Source organism: Copidosoma floridanum, unplaced genomic scaffold (assembly GCF_036245765.1).
Source record: "Copidosoma floridanum isolate Cflo_tuat_1 unplaced genomic scaffold, Cflo_Japanese_pri ptg000021l, whole genome shotgun sequence".
In the NCBI taxonomy this organism is placed as follows: Eukaryota; Metazoa; Arthropoda; class Insecta; order Hymenoptera; family Encyrtidae; genus Copidosoma; species Copidosoma floridanum.
In genome coordinates, this window is record NW_028321898.1 from 22,100,968 (window position 1) to 22,116,751 (window position 15,784).

The 15,784-nt window shown below is 46.5% G+C and overlaps 1 protein-coding gene across 7 annotated transcripts in view; it reads left to right on the forward strand.

Annotated features, from left to right (window-relative positions):
* Positions 1-15,784, forward strand: part of NfI (Nuclear factor I) — a 51,930-nt gene that overhangs the window by 2,575 nt on the left and 33,571 nt on the right. For all 7 annotated transcript variants that reach the window (XM_089594619.1, XM_089594620.1, XM_014359235.2 and 4 more), the window contains exon 2: positions 10,164-10,319. In XM_089594619.1, coding sequence (XP_089450745.1) covers positions 10,164-10,319 — 156 coding nt within the window. The remainder of the gene's footprint in view (positions 1-10,163; positions 10,320-15,784) is intronic.

Genomic DNA, 15,784 nt, shown 5'->3' on the forward strand with positions numbered 1-15,784 from the left:
TAGAGGCGGGCTTCGGTCGGACGGGGCACAAATCGCATTGACCAAACACAAAGCGGGAATACATCCATTTAAAAGCTCATCCCCCCCTCGTTGGGGGACCGCATGCATATAATACGCCAAACGTGTATAGTCGGCAACAATTAGTATCAAACCCGTGGGATCTTCAAATGCTGCCAAATAAACTTTTCTCCTTTCGAAACATCGAAAAAACCTGATAAGTTACAGAGGGGGGGCTGAAATCCATCAAATATCTCCATCGGCATTGTTCCCAATCTAGTCGACGATCGCTAATAAAATGGAAAAAAAGGAAGGGTAAACACCAATGGTAAAAAAAATAGAGGGAAAATCGAGAGAACAGTATAAAAAAAAGGGGTAGCCTGTACGTATAGCCCGTCGAGGAGAGAAAAAAAATCCGAATCGACAAACAATCTGTCGTTGTCGGGGAGGGGGCGCTTCGAAATTCATCGAGAGGACGCTCGTGTGTACGGATGAAAACTGATCCCTCTGTCCTCGCAGTGTACCCATACGTACACGTCCTTTTTCTCTTCCTCCCTGCAGCGAGCGTTTAAGCGCGCCTGTGGCCTCTGAAAAGATTATTGCAGCCGGTCAAAAGACACTCGCGAAGTCGTCCTTCTCTCGAGGAGAAATTGCACGCAGACACAGAGATTCCGCGTCTCTTGAGCCCGTGTAATCGGTACACATACATATATGTATACGCGTGGGTCCCGCCAGACAGAGAGAGAGACACGAGTTTGGCTATCGATCGCCTTTTACACAGCAGTAGCCGCGTGGTCGCCTCCTCCTCCCTCTCGTCTATTTTCCTCTCTCTTTTCGCCGACTGCAGCCTTTTCGGCTCTCTCCCTTGCGCCGCGGACCCGTACACGTGTACTTACGCTCTATTTCTCTTTTCTACGTTATCACTGAATTTTTCTCCGCTCCCTATTCCCCCTTCCGTATTTTTTTTTTTTTTTTTCCTTTTTTTGGCTACTTTTTGCGAGCGAGTGCGGGGGGTGGGCAGCTTTTAGCCGAGGGTTACATATGTGAGAGAGCCGGCGTATCGCTGATTTTAAAAAGTTTTACGGTCCCGCGCTCTCTCGCTCCCTTCTGCGGCTTACTCTAATGAAAAAGGGGTTTGTACTTGCGGAGCTATTTCTCCCCCTTTCTTTTTCCTCCCCAGACCAAAGTTGAAAAGTGCATTTGCGTTTGATAAATTGTATAATGTTGTTTTCCACATTTTACAAAAACAATCAACATTTTTGTTTTCATCGTTTATTTCGGTCTGACCAGTCCTACGCTGTATCTACTTGTATTTGTCACTTGTAGGCGTACACTTTATTTCACGAAAATGTGATAAAAGTATACCATGCAAAACACGATGAAATGCAATGAGGTAAAAAAAATTGATCCCTCGCCATCTCGTTACGGGCACCTTGTCTTTCTTCTCCTGTAGTAAGTATGTACCTACAACGTCGTTAGGTTGCCGACATAAGCCGTGGGACACGCAAATTACCTTTGAGTCTGCCGTATCGTGAGAAAATTCGAAGGCATAATCACTTTACTCGTTTACGTTGTTCGTGCCGTTGCTCCACAAGTAACTTTGTTTTCCTTCTCGAGTTGTGGATATTTTGATTTCCAAAAACAGCATTTCAATAAAATGCCTTGGATCTATTATACAATTGATTCCAATCGACATGATGAAAAAACCGTATCTATAAAAAAACGAGTGCTCTGCTTTGATAGTCGAAAACAATGAAAAAATAAATAAAAAGTAACAATCAGCTGTTCATTGATCCGTATTTCCTCGTGTATTTATTTTAATTTGGTTAGCAAAACAGGCAAAGTAGGCAAAGGAAAGAAAGAAAGGAGGGAAGAAAGGACCCGCAACAACAAAAGATAAGCGCTCCTCTGCCCCTCGACGTACCCCTTCGTTTGAGCACGCCTCAATGACCAGCGTTTTACGTAATCTCACCAATTGTCCTTCCTTCGTTTTTCTCTCTTGACTTCTTTTTTTTTGTTTTTATACTCTCTCAGAGCCGCATTTGCACAAAATCGTACGAGCAGAGCTTGCAAGCTCGTACAGAGCAATGCAAGACGTAAAAAGCAAAGAAGGAGGGGGAGGACGCAGGGAAGATTACACAGTGGGAAAAATAAATTCCGGCCCGCTGTACGTAGAGTGGAAAGGGGCGGGGGGAGATTTCGTCGAGGGGTTAACCGACGGGGGGTAGTAGTCATTGCAAAAATCCGCATTCGGGACGACGACGAGACGACGGCGGCTCTGCTGCTGCTGCTGCTGCTTTTCTTGTTGCAGATTTTATTTGGACGGCGTTCAAGAGATGTAAAAGCGTTACCTTGAGCGCTCTAGCATTGATTTTTGCGGAAGCGAAGTACCCGAGCAAGAGAGAGAGAGGAAAAAAAACGAGAAGGAGGAGGAGGAGGTGCTCTCTGCATGTATGCATGTCGAGATCGAGATAGTATACGCGTGGGTAACGATAGCACGCGGCGGTCGCAAGCTCTCCTTTTTTTTCCCTTCTCCCTCTCTGTGAGGTGACAAAATCTCGGGTACAGCACGCGAACGGCTTGATTTCTTGTTTATTGACTGGTACATTCAACGCGAAAAGCTTGACTTATATATTTTTTTTATTTACTTTTTTTACTTAATTTTTTTTTTTTTTCTTTTTTTTGTCACCTACAGGTAAAAAGGTAAATAAAAAAAAAAGGTATCACGTGAAAATAAAAATCGACACGACGATAAATTAATATGCTCGAAACCTGCAATCGACAACTGCAAAAGCTTAACGAACTGGCCCAACAGACAAAGTGTACGTTATCGAGCCTTGGATTTCATAAGTTAACATATAATAACGAGAAGCAAGTATTTGAGGAGAAAATTTTCTCGGCTCCCACGTCCCTCCGTCCAATATTTTCACAAGTGTGAAAACAGTCGAGAGAGAGGAGGGATGCAGTTAATTCGAAGTGTCCACAGGATGTGATTTGAATTCGTTAGGCGAAGAAACGGAAACAGCCGAGCTTTTCTTTTATCGAGAGAGACAGAGCGTGAGGGGAGGGGGGGGGGCAGTGACGAGGAACCGGGGAGAAAGGCCAGTGCCTATGGGCGAGTGCTCCTCTTGATTTTATTATTCCCCTTGAGAGGCGCCCGGGAACGAGGTGAGAATCAGCGAGCGAGTTTCCCTGCAGTCTACCGCCCGCGCGCTTTCCAAAGCTATATAAAATCATACAGGGAGAGCCCCCCCTCTGTCTTGCACGTCTCTCGGGGGAGGCCTCTCTCTGCACGCCACCTCTGCGCGCCTTCATTATTGACCGAGAGAGAACCGAACGGTCGAGATTTTATTTACGAAACACTACTTACTTGTCCCCCTCGATTTCTCGCCCTTTCTTTTCAAGTAGACCACTACTCTCTGTGTGTTCGGCTATACTTGTGAAGATTAATATTTTCCCAATGGGCAGTTAGTTTGACTAGTATTCGTTATTATTATTTTTTTTTCTTCACCTGTAAAGCGGAGCGAGAGCGTGAGCGCTCGGTAAAAATATTATCACGTGTAGAGTGCCGAGTGGGCATACATATATGAACGTGTGTAAGCTCGAGCAAAACATCCGAGATACGAGTTGTAGTTTATTTTCGGATCGCGTGCATCGGAGCCGTGTTTTTGTTTGCGGGTGCGTTTTACGTGTGTTACCCTTGCCGTGCTTGCAATTGAAAAGAGAAGTATGTGTACGAAATACATGCGCACGTTAAATCTCTTGATGAGTTGTTTCTTTTTTAAAAATCTATTGTGTGACTCGTACTACATGGTTACCTTGGAGCCACCGACAGTGCATTTCCCGAGCGTATAGGTCTACGGCCAGGCGTGGATTTCGAAAAAGAAAGGAGGCGCGCGAGGAAAAGCCATAAACAGCAGCTCTCACGTAGCGGCACCGCGAGCTCGCGAAAGCTCAGCTGCAGCTTCGGGAGAGAGACTCGAGACTGACTCTCTTGACTCGCGCGCGCGTGCCTATAAATATACAATGTGTGTACGCGTTGGAGAGGGAGGGCGCGTGGTTCGAGGGCAGCAGCTCAGCTCTAGCAAGCTAGGACAGTGGCTATTAATAACCATTTGGGGTGCCTCTCTCTCTCTCTCTTGCCGTACCTGGCTGAAGCGTCTCTCTCTCTCTCTACCTCAGCGTCGTCCGTCTTTCTCTGCCGAGCGGAGATACGCGCGATTCCGTCCACCGACAAGAGAGGCGTCTCAGTGTCGTCGCGACGCCTCTGCCTCGAACGTCGTTGTTCGCGTCTGTCTATTCATCTCCCTTTTTTTTCTCCCCCCCCCCCCGTCTCTCGATTTTCGTTCGCCTGTACTCCACTGAAGATTTTTTCCCTTAGACACGCACAGCAGTACATATATATACTGTCGCGAGTGAGACGACGTCGCGGTAAGATCCGTTGTATTTACGGCCCTTCTCTCTCTCTCGCTCTGTTTTCTCGATCATTCGGGCGCGAGTGCGATCGCCGTCAGCCGTCTGGTGTAGGAGCTTGCAAGCTGCGCTACGCGTATGTTTTTTTCCCCCCCGTTTGTTTGTTTGTAAAGTGACTCGAGCAACGGCGGTACAGTTTTACCAGTGTGAAAATACCCCCCCCCCTCTAGGTGCTCGAAAAGGTAACCGGAGGTAAGCCTTGCGGTATTTTCGTCAAAAATTAGTTGTGTAACACGCGGAGTGCCTCAGTTCGGGTTTGTTTGAAACAAAGCTCACTGCAGCGGTGGCAAATGCGCTTCGAATCGGTATAATTATAATCCTCTCGCAAATGAGCTGTAATGCGCTTGAGGAAAGTGTCGTCGAACGAAACAAACAGTGCGTGGCTGGTGAGGAGGGTTTTTTGTTTCTTCTTTTCGTTCCTCGTAGGGGGGGGGGACTTAAAATAAACCGAGCGGATTCCATCGCCGAACAAAAATCCGATTGTTTTTCTCTTTCTCGCGTCACTCAAACCAAATGGGCTTTTGTTAGGTTTGATGGGAATTGCGGGGCATATTTGTGAATACATCAATCGGTCGAAAAAAAAAAGATCTCGATGTTGTACGATAATGCTCTATAGTAATTGTACACTTTGGAGTAAATTGTTTTCACTGTAATAGTAAGTGTCCTTCGTTACCAGAAGAGCTTTCGCTCGAGTCCGAAAAATCCCGGCTGCACTCCTAAGCCACCGTACTCCGTTCCGGCTCTCCTCGGCTCTTCTTCCCACGCGAAAATTAAAAAGAAGTGAAAAACAATCCTCGCGCGCTCAACTTTCGCGGCGCGTTTTGATTCACGGGCGGGACGAGCGGAAAAACCAACCAAGGCCCCGGAGTCAACTTTTCCTCCTTTTAAAAGAAATTATCGAGTTTCAAAAGTTTGCGCCCATCCCTGGGGTAGTAGCCCAAGGGGTGAGACAGCATTTTCCCCGGTTGCCCTAATCGAGGGGTAAACATGCACATCTACTCAAGTCCGAGTTATTGCCGATTGTCTCGTCGTCATTAATTTGGGAGGTGATCGGTAGAAGAAGAAAGTTGTTTTTTTCGCGCTGCGCAGTCGAGTTGTATAGGTGTCAACGCGGGGTATGTGCTTGCGCGTAAACAAGCCCGGGCTGGATATCGCCGTTCGTCATACTCATAAGTGATTTTTTCAGAGAAGTTTATTTAACTCTGGTGATGTTTTGAAAACTCGTTCGCACGAGTGTTTGTTAAAAGTTTTTTTTTCCACGGACGATCGGTCCCCGAGAAAAATCACTTCGACCGAGTTTTCGAGGCGAAATTAACGTCCTTAGTAAATTACGCGGGGGAGCGGAAAAAAAAACTTTCGGAGCGCAAAGAGCAAATAAGAACTCGCCCTTTCGCGGCTAAAGCGTGACCCATTAATCCTCCGTGTCCTCTGATTTCTTGCACTCCCCCCCCCTCCGTCTCCCATGCAAAAAGGCAAATTGGCCCTGCCATTCTTCAAATCCTACTGCAAAAACTTCCACAAGGCAAGGATAAGTTTGAGGGGAAGTGCAGGGAACCTTCTGTTATGCGTGTTTTTTTTTTCCAAACTCATGCTTTGGGGTGCGATATGCTTACTGTATACGCTTGGAAATAATAGCAGTGCCTCGCGCGTGAATCAGTGGATCGCTATACTGTCAACAAAAAAAAACAGAGCGAGAGAAAAGGAGAGCTTTGAGTAAAAGGGATCGCGTCCGATTAAATAACACAGCTTTTTGATTTATAGTATTTTTGGAGTACACGTGTCCCATTAGTGTCAGGAGTAAATCGTTGCGATGCACCGAGTGAACCTCGTAAAGAATCAAGCGTCGTGATTACCAACAGAGTATACGGAACAAGTGACAAAAGGGTATACACAAATGATAAGTGATTGGTGCGCCGTTGAGTATTGAAAACTAAAGGAAGAGGAGAAGAAAAAAAAAAGTGCGGCTCGGAAAAGAAACTGATCTGTACAGATGAGGCCGAGAGCCCGAGGTGGGATCGACGAAGACGACGACGACGAGAGTAGCAGCAGCGGCAGTAGCAGCAGAGGCTCGGTCGGTGGGCTCTGACAGGAGGGTAGCTCAGGGAAGCAGCTGCAGCTCCTCGCGGGGAGCTGGTGTGCCGAGATAGGAGGGACAGCCCGGCGCGCACGAGTACTCGATGGTTCGTCTCATCTGGGTTTATTTCTATTGTTTTTTCGGTACAGATAATCTTTCATTCAATTACGTTATCTTGACTTTCGTTGAGATTTTTAACAGTTTCACATTGGGGAGTGTTTTTTAAATTCTGGCTGATTTAGTCACTGGCAAACGCGACATGTTTAGCTTTATACTAATAAATACGAGTAGAACGTTCGTTATAAAGACACGCGCGAATAGACATCACATACTTATCCTTAAAACTTTCTTACTCGTGCAGCTTGGCTCGTTAGTTCAAGTGGGAAGTTGCATGAGCTTCTCGAGGCGGCAACTGCTATAGATTCGAACCTTGAAAATAACACTGAAAAGGAATGTGTAAAGATTTGCTTATGGTCATGAGTAACGACCAATACTGATAGTAAAACAGTTGAAAACGCAGTAAAAACCAGCCACTGCTATTAAGTTTTTTACGAAAATTTTACACGATGTTTGACACAAAACGGTATTAGAGTCCAAAAATGAATTGTTCTCTCTATAAGATTAAATTAGGAAATAACGACTTAATTTATGATAAACATTTGTTGATTTATTTTTCTATTGTTTGCTTCATCCTCATGGAATAATTTGTATTTTTTTTTTTTGTTCACCTTAATATTTACTTATTGTCCACTACTCCGCTGTTGACATCCTATAGCAAATAGTTCTATCAAACCAGGTGGTACTCAAACTCAAGTAATCGACCGAAAAAATGCAAATGAAGTCAGTATTGTAGACAAGAAATTTCATGTAGTGAAACTAAACTTTTGTTAAGCCTTAAAATTCTTAAACTGCACACTACGGCATCCAACATTTGTACCAATTGGTTTTATTCGGAAGACAACTTTCGAGCTTTCCTCGAAAGAGTCGAATGAACTTTTGCCCGCTTGACAAATAATCTCGACTGAACGTGATTTTCGCGATTTCTAAATATAAGCAGGAACAGAAGGCACGGGGTATATAATTACGTTGGGCATTGAAATTTCGATGGGACATGTAGGTAGATGCTCCGAAGAGATGGAGCGAGCGATAAAACGTCGCGCAATTTCAAAGTATGTACCGCATGATAAAGAGCCACATAAATAACCGACGAAAATAGGGAGGATATAATAATAGGCGCACGTTGAATGGGAAAAAGGTGAAGGAGGAGGGGTTGGGCACAAGGGAAAAAGGGGTTATACTCCCTATACGCGTACGGACTCTATCTTGGCCCATTGATAAAAATCATATCCTATCGGCGTGATATACCGAGGCCTACACGAGATGTATATCTCCTCGGCCTGTACTTGTCATATTTTTACGCGAAATAACTGTCCTCTTTGGTCATTCGCCCAACACCATAACTGAGATCGTATTGCTCGATACGTTTGAAAAATAATAAACAAATGCTAAGCTTCGCTGTTCTTACCCCAGACTTGATAACACAATTAATTCAATACAAAAATAAGACGTACATCAATTGGATTTTCATGACAGCTTTAATTTAAATTTGAACCCATTGTCTCTTAAAAATCAATGTGCATTAACCAATTGTTTTTAAATTATTTTCTAACTTTTTGCCCTAAAGGTTGTCAAATAAAATAAAAATGAACGCACACGAGCTTGCAGAAGAGACGCGTCGATGGAACCCAATACACTTTATGCAGCACAACACGTTTCATTGTCCGATTATCTCTCATCGATTGGCGAGCCGACGATTACTTTATTCAAATCTGAGGTCTCAAAAACCCCGGGTATGAGCCGAAAAAATCCCGCGCAAACACACCGCGTCCCCGAAAAATGCAAAACGAGCCGCGAATTTCAGCAACCGTACAACTGCTGCTCAGCATTAAAAGCCCTTTTCTCCCTCTCTGGATCGAGTCTCTCCCAAAGCAAGAGGCAGGGAGGAGGGTAGTGTTCCGGTGCAGACACTCGGGCATGGCCCTGCACTCGCGCGATATCGATCAGCTGCTCCCCATCCCTACAACGGCTCGTGGAAACGAAATAAAAAAAAAGGGAGCCAGAGAAATCTATCTGCTGCGATCGGCAAACAGTCGTACAGAGCGCGAGGGACGGAGAGAGAGCCACGCTCCTCTTGTGGAGTATATACGGAAATATCTCGTTCGCGCGCCCGGCAGCCGAGTAGGTTGTACGTGCAGGATAGAGCTTTCGGCCTGACTCGGCTATTTCGAGTCCCACTTCTCTCTCTCCATCTCTAGCTTACTTGCTTGCGACGCTGACGCGTTTCGTAATATCGGCCCGCTCTACCTATAGGCTCGCCACTCGCCTCTTTCCATCCCCCCTCCCCTCTCGTGGCGTGTTTCATTATCTGCCTTCTTCTGGTGCAGCAATTTTTCCCTCCCGGTCCCCTCCCTACCACAGTGCATGTTTACTTGCTTGTTTACGCGTATACCCTTTGAATAAAAACTTTTAAATTGTACGTGGGCACATACGAGGCTCCTTCCTCCCTCCTCCCGTAGCTGTGATGATGATGATGATGACGCCAGTAGACACCGACACGCTCCGCGCAACCGTCATTTTTCACGAGTTACACGACGGCAGGTGCGACGCTGAAATGTTCCTGGCAACATTACACCGCGAGATGTTGCACCAAAAGATGTGATTAATGACGCGTTCGAAGAATTAAAAATAATAATAATAACAATGATGATGGATAATCAATGGGTGACAACAAGGACTTTGCGTGCAGATGAGCGGAGCTTCTTATTTTAATATTTCGTGAGAATCGCGCTGCTGCACTGGACGTTAGACGATTTATCGCCGGGATGCCGATGACAGTCGGGGCGTCTGAATGGTTACTTACTTCGTTTTAAAATAGCGATACAGCTTTCGCCAGTGGTGAAAAAACAAACAAACAAGGGGAACGTCGCGTACACCGAGGTGCAGGTCGAAAAAGTGCTCGAGTGGAAAATAAAAACAATGGACGTGTTTTTTTTTTTTGTTTTTTTTGGAAAAATTCAACACAATGTGGAAGCTCGGTGCATTAACTTTGGGAAGAAACATCGTATGAAAAATGCAGACGAGAGAAAAGGGAGGCAATCGCCGAGATGGACGGGTTTTCGCGCTCATCACTTCCTTTCCCTCTCCTAGCGCATTTTAATCTCGGTGTCATCATTTTCTTTTTCTTTTTTTTTTTTTTTTTCACTATAGAGTCGGGAAATCTAAGAAAAAAAAAAAAGGTGGGTAGGAGGGGCTGCGCGCGTGGACTAAACGTTTCCGTGGTTTATTTTTTTGCTAAATTAACGGAGAAGAGCAGTGAGTGACTAGGGTACATGTCGTAAGGAGGAAAAGGACGGGGCGGAGGGGACAAGTTCCCATTGTTCGGGGGCAGTTCGAAAAATGAGCGGAAGGGCGTGAAGGGAACGAGTGTTAATGGCAGTCGTGGAAAATGAAGCGGAGGGATGATATTGGGGAGAGTAGGAACAAAGCTCTCGTCCCGAGAGTCGTCCTCTCTATCGTTTGCTACATTTTTTTTCCCTCCCCCTCTCTCTCTCGGTTGCAGGATGAGTTCCATCCGTTCATTGAGGCTCTTCTACCGTTCGTGAAATCTTTCTCGTACACGTGGTTCAACCTACAGGCAGCCAAGAGGCGATACTACAAGAAGCACGAGAAACGGATGAGCCTCGAAGAGGAGCGCCAGTGCAAGGAGGAACTCCAGGTAAGAGCTTTTTTCTTCTTTTGTACATATACATATAAATATATACCTACCTCTTTCTTTTCTTCTACCCTTTGCGCGGCTCACCTACATACACTTGAGGCGTCTCCATCCTATACTGAGAAAGTGTAGAGAGCTTTTTCTCATGCCCAAAGAATCATTGCGCATAGACGACGTTTTACACAAGAGCAGTTTTATCGGTGAAAATTTTGATTTCATATCGCCGAAGAGAAAAAATAGCAAGTAGGGTGTATACACCTAAGCGAGCGAGCGTCGAGAAATTTTACTCCCGAGAGTAAAAAATAATGAGGTTCGAAGAAACTATTTTCGGCGCTAAACGACCTCGTGACGTCCTACCCCACCCTCCCGCGAGATCCATCAGCTGTCCTATTAACGCAACCCATTAGAGGGGAGAGGGGAGCTTTTTTTTAGAAGCAATTAATGCCCGGAGGTTTATTAAAAATTTGTCGGTGAAAGTCCCAGTGGGCAATTAGTCAGGAGTAACAGGTTCGCGTCCAAAGACACGTGCGAGCAGGGAGCTATATTTGCTCCCGCTCCGCGGGATGATGAATCGGATCTTGTTTTGCTTCGGATCCGTGTCTCTCCGCGCTGAATTATACATGTACCCGACGTTTCGATGCACGAGCCCCCGGAGCTTTTGCCGGTGTGCTTCCGCATTTTTTTTTTTTACCGTAGCTAAGTGTATTTAAAGCACGCCCAAGAGTGCCATTTCGGAAAATGGTGAATCACCTTTTCTATTATGCCGAGGGACAAAGCTTCGCGCCCCGGGTAATTATATTCGGTGAATTTGAAATTTGCATTGTTTTCACGAGTGCCGATAAATAACGCCAAGCGTTTATATAACTTTTCGCGAAGCCATTGTTCTTATTTTGACGATAAAATTTGTGTGTGCAGAAACAAGCTGTACCGTATGCGCGTACAAAGTGTACGGAACGATTTTAATCGAGAAGAAGAGTTAGATTCGGGGCCAGGGTGCGCTACAATTTTTTCCACTGTAAACCATTCAAGTAATTTTTTTCTTGTGCCAAAATACTCACAGCTTCCCAGGGGGAGGGAGCGATCGATAATTTAATCCCGGGACGCCGCAGTATTTAGCGAAATGGACCCGCGGACAGGGAGGGTGATTATCCGATAATACCCGCGCACACGTCGATCTTTCATTTTTCGTGCCCTTTATCCTTTGCTCTCCCCTCCCAACTCTCGATCTGATTTACCGGGACACGGAGCCAGCCCTTGTACCTTTCCGCCCGCGCGGACCGTACGTACACGGGGTTTATCGGAAAACCGTTTATATTCGCGCGAGGGTGCGATATGATTTGGAGATTAGGGCCCCAGCGATTTATCGCTCGCGACGCTCGGGCCTTTGAATTTTTCCCACCACTTTTTTGCGAATTCGTCTTGTATGTATGCATGGCGCTGCTGCTCACCGATCTTTCCCCGCAGATTTTGCTCCATGGCATATTTGCTGTATGAGAAAATCCACAAAAAATATCTCATTTTGTCCCCTATTTTAATTAAAAAAATTTTTTTGATGCACATCTTCGAGATGGGGCTCATTTTACTTTTAATAACATGTACTATGAAGAAAAAAAATTTGAACACAGGTTTCAGTAAAGGTGTCACTGTTTTTTCGCGATTTACATGCTGTTATTATATTTATATAGAAAAAAGGTGTCACCCTTACGAAAACCCGAGTTAAAAATTTTTTCTTCATAGTCCATGACATTACGAGTAAAATGAGCCTTGATTCAAGAGTGTGGCTCATTACATACGATTTATAACTAGTTTTCAGCCAATTGATGTTAAAACGGGTTGAAGAAAAAGAACAAAAAAAAAAACATCTATAAATAAGTGCGGAATAAAAATAAACGCCGGACGATCTAGGCGAGTCAAATTGCCCATGAGCGCACACGCACACGCAAAATAACAAATTCATAGCGCCTGCACGAGCTTCACGCTCGATATCATCCCGCGAACCCGAACCCCCGTCCCTGTACCTCGAATGGAAGAAAAGAACGACGACGATCGTAATTTTCCCCCCACCGAAGCAGGAGGCTGGGTATCCATCAGAATTTCACCTATCCCCCCCTCCACCCCCTCGTCAATTGCAGCGACGGTTTTTCCTCCCACCGCAGCGATTTCCTCGCTCCCCTGGTGGCTCTGCTGCGCGCGCGTGACTCCGGGCCTATGAAATCTGTCAATCGGTGCATATCCCGCTGCGCTCCAATGCTCCCGATCGCGATAACCGAGCGCCCGGAAAAACGACGATCTTGCACTCGAGTTCTCTCTTTTGCGGTGTTTTTCATTTTTCTTTCTTTTTCTCCCTCTCGAGGCGGGATCATCCCGAAGAGCTAAGCACAAGTTTCGAGGAGGTGCAAAAGCTCGTATAGCCCAGTAGTCCAGGAGGCGGCGCGAATTTGGCAACGGGAGCCGAGTTTTCCATTGTCCCTTGGCCACTATCTTTTTTTTTTTTTCCAAAACTTTGGAAACACCTATCGCGGTTTGCATAACGTATCGACGTCTTCCGTTCGACAACCCATTTTTTTTTCAAGCTGCGCCAATGATAAAAATCCGAGCAAAAGATCGATATGGGAATGAAAAAAAATCTGGGGTGATTTATCGTAAAAATAAACAGATCGAATTAAAAAGGGACGAGTTACAGCGTAAAATCAGCATTTGTTGAATGGGGGAAAAGGGAAGTGGAAACGTGCCTCGGGGTGGGGCTTCCCTCTTCCCCGTACCTTTCCTTAATTTCGAGACAGCCCGTACGAATGATATCGACTGCTTTAATTCCGGCGCACGACGGAAACGACTGTACTCCCGTTCGGAGGCCCCTGGGCTGCTGTCGGGAGAGAAATTGCAGGAATGTCGCCGGGAAAAAATATACGTGGCGGAGGAACGAACAAGTCCTTACAGGAGACCAGACGAAATGGCATTTTTTTGTTTTGCTTGTTTTTTAATTAAAAACCGTCGAACAACAACAAAAAAAAAAAAAAAAGAAACTCGAGACGGCTCGGGGTTGAGGTTGAGAAAGCCCTGAGAATTGAATTAAAAAACATTTCAGCTGTGGGCAAAAAGAGGGAAACCGTATAGGCTGCGGAGCGCGACCAGTGGTCCGCGAAAGGATTAGCAAAGTTACGGCGACACGCGCGTTATCCCCACCCTGTACGGCCGCTGAACGCGCGGATAAGCAAATTCGAGCTTGATAAATGCTTGATACCCCCACGACGACTCTATATTTAATCCCCCTCGGGGACTCGGAGAACAAAAATTTTCACGCGTGTCCAACATCCGACCCTTATCCGACTTTGGACCTATTCGCGGGGGAAGATTTTCTCATCGAAACATCGGTGTTGCCACCGTAAGCGCATTATTAAGTATTTCCATCATACTTTCAAGTTTATAAAAAAAAAACTTTGAAAAAGTGTGAGCCTCGCTTGAAAATTAAACGACGCTTATCACTTTCACATAGCAATTGAAGAAAGAACGCGCGCGAGCGAGTACACAATACACACGCAACGACTGCCTGGTGGGTGGTATTATCGCGCGCGCGAGCATGCATAACCCTATACCTCCGTACTTTATCTGGCCTCCTCCAGCGAACGCAGCCGAGTAGTTCGTCGCCGTGTATATTTCGTACCTACCCGTCGGGTGGGTTCAAAGAGGGGGAGGAGGAGGAGATGGCGACCTGCAGTAGTAACGGCAACGGAGTGTAAGAGAAACGAGCTACACATCGAGTTACAACACACCCCGATGCCCGTACACGCATACAAAGGTATATACCGCGTGTGTGTGGATACAGTGTGTAGGGAGGGAGCGAAAGCTGCATGCCGCAAGTAGTGGTGGTAGCCGTGGCGGCAGACACGACGTGGCTACGTGTATATAACGCGCGACGACGTACTTGCCGCGACTGTACGTACACACACACACACACATGTACCACCATATACCTACATACACGCGGGAGCGCCGGCGTCGCGACGTCGGAGGCTGCGGCTACGCGGCGCCTACCGACCACCATCTATAATCTCTATGCGGATATCGATTTTGAGCGGGCCAGCCTGTATTTCCTAAATTTATGCAAACTAGCAACGAGCCGAGCATATAGTGCCACCCCCCGCTGCTTTACGCTTTTGCCGCTCGCGAAAGTCTGCGTCCTTCCCTCGCTCCCCCCCCCCCACCTCTACCGGCCCCATTCATCTAACGAGCATGACCGAGCTATCGCCGACACCCCCCGATATATACGTACCAGTGCATGTAGCCCTCTTTCGTGTAGCAGGTATGGGCCTCGAGAAAAATGTGGGTCCGTTGGGGTGTCGTTGTCGCCGACGTTGCCGTGAGATTGTCGGGCTAATTTGCGGTCGCGCACAAGCCGAGGCCTCTGCGCTGGCGTGCTATGCCCCGAATCTATATTACGAGGGCTGTTTTACTCCCTCGCACCGGTGCCTCGGACGGGTTTTAAGACCACGTTAAAAGAGTGGCTCTCGCTCAATGCAAACGATGTGCTCGTTTAATTTATTAAGCCTCTAGTGTGTAATGTGTGTCTCTTCGCGAGTGGTATAGAGAAGACTGATTGAGCTACTGGTGTAGGTAGAGTGAATGAGTGGTAGCAGGCGTATATATATATTTTTTTTTATCATGCAGGCAAACGTTGATTTTTTTTTTTATCTCTTTTAAGAAAAAGCCTGTCTGTCGAAAAGTGCTGTAAAAAAAGAAGGATCGGAGCGTCGAGGAAAACACGTAAACTGCAGATAGAGGGGGACCCCTTAAATTACGTCCTTTTTCCCTTCCGCCCGTCCACGTCCGTCCGATCTCTCTCTCTCTCTCTTTCATTTTCTCGGGACTATCTCCACGGCAAGGACATGACGTCGCCGAGGAAAACGTCTCCTCGCGAAAGTGCGCAAGGGATTATCGAGTTTCTCTCGCCGGCCACTACGTGTTTTGATTCACGATGCGCCGGCCGCTCCCTTCGTACGGTACCACCTCCTCCACTTTGCTCTGTTTCTTCTTCTTCCTTTATTTTAAAAGAGTCCGCAACGTGTCTGCAGGCGCTCGGGACTACTGAAAAAACAGTTTTGTTTTTGCCGAGCTCGTCTGGCGTTTGTGTGTACCAAAATGACGGATCGGCAGCAAATCACGGACGAGGTACTCTCGCGAAATTTCCACAACGAAAGAGACGCTAATCTCCCGGAGGCATCGGCGTCGCAGAGCCACGTACGAGTATAGACGCGCGGGCGCAGGCTCTCAAAGGGCATAATTCATTGGGCGCGATTCAGAGCGGGCATCGGCATTCCGGGGCAAAGTTACGGGGGAGGCCGAAGAGCAGCGACTGCGCGACGCGACGCTCAATCTCTGCGTCATGCAAAATTGCTGCACGAAACGAACGCGATAAGACTCTCCTCCTCCTCTTCGCTCTCCTGGTGTATATTTATTGCGGCTGTCGGGAA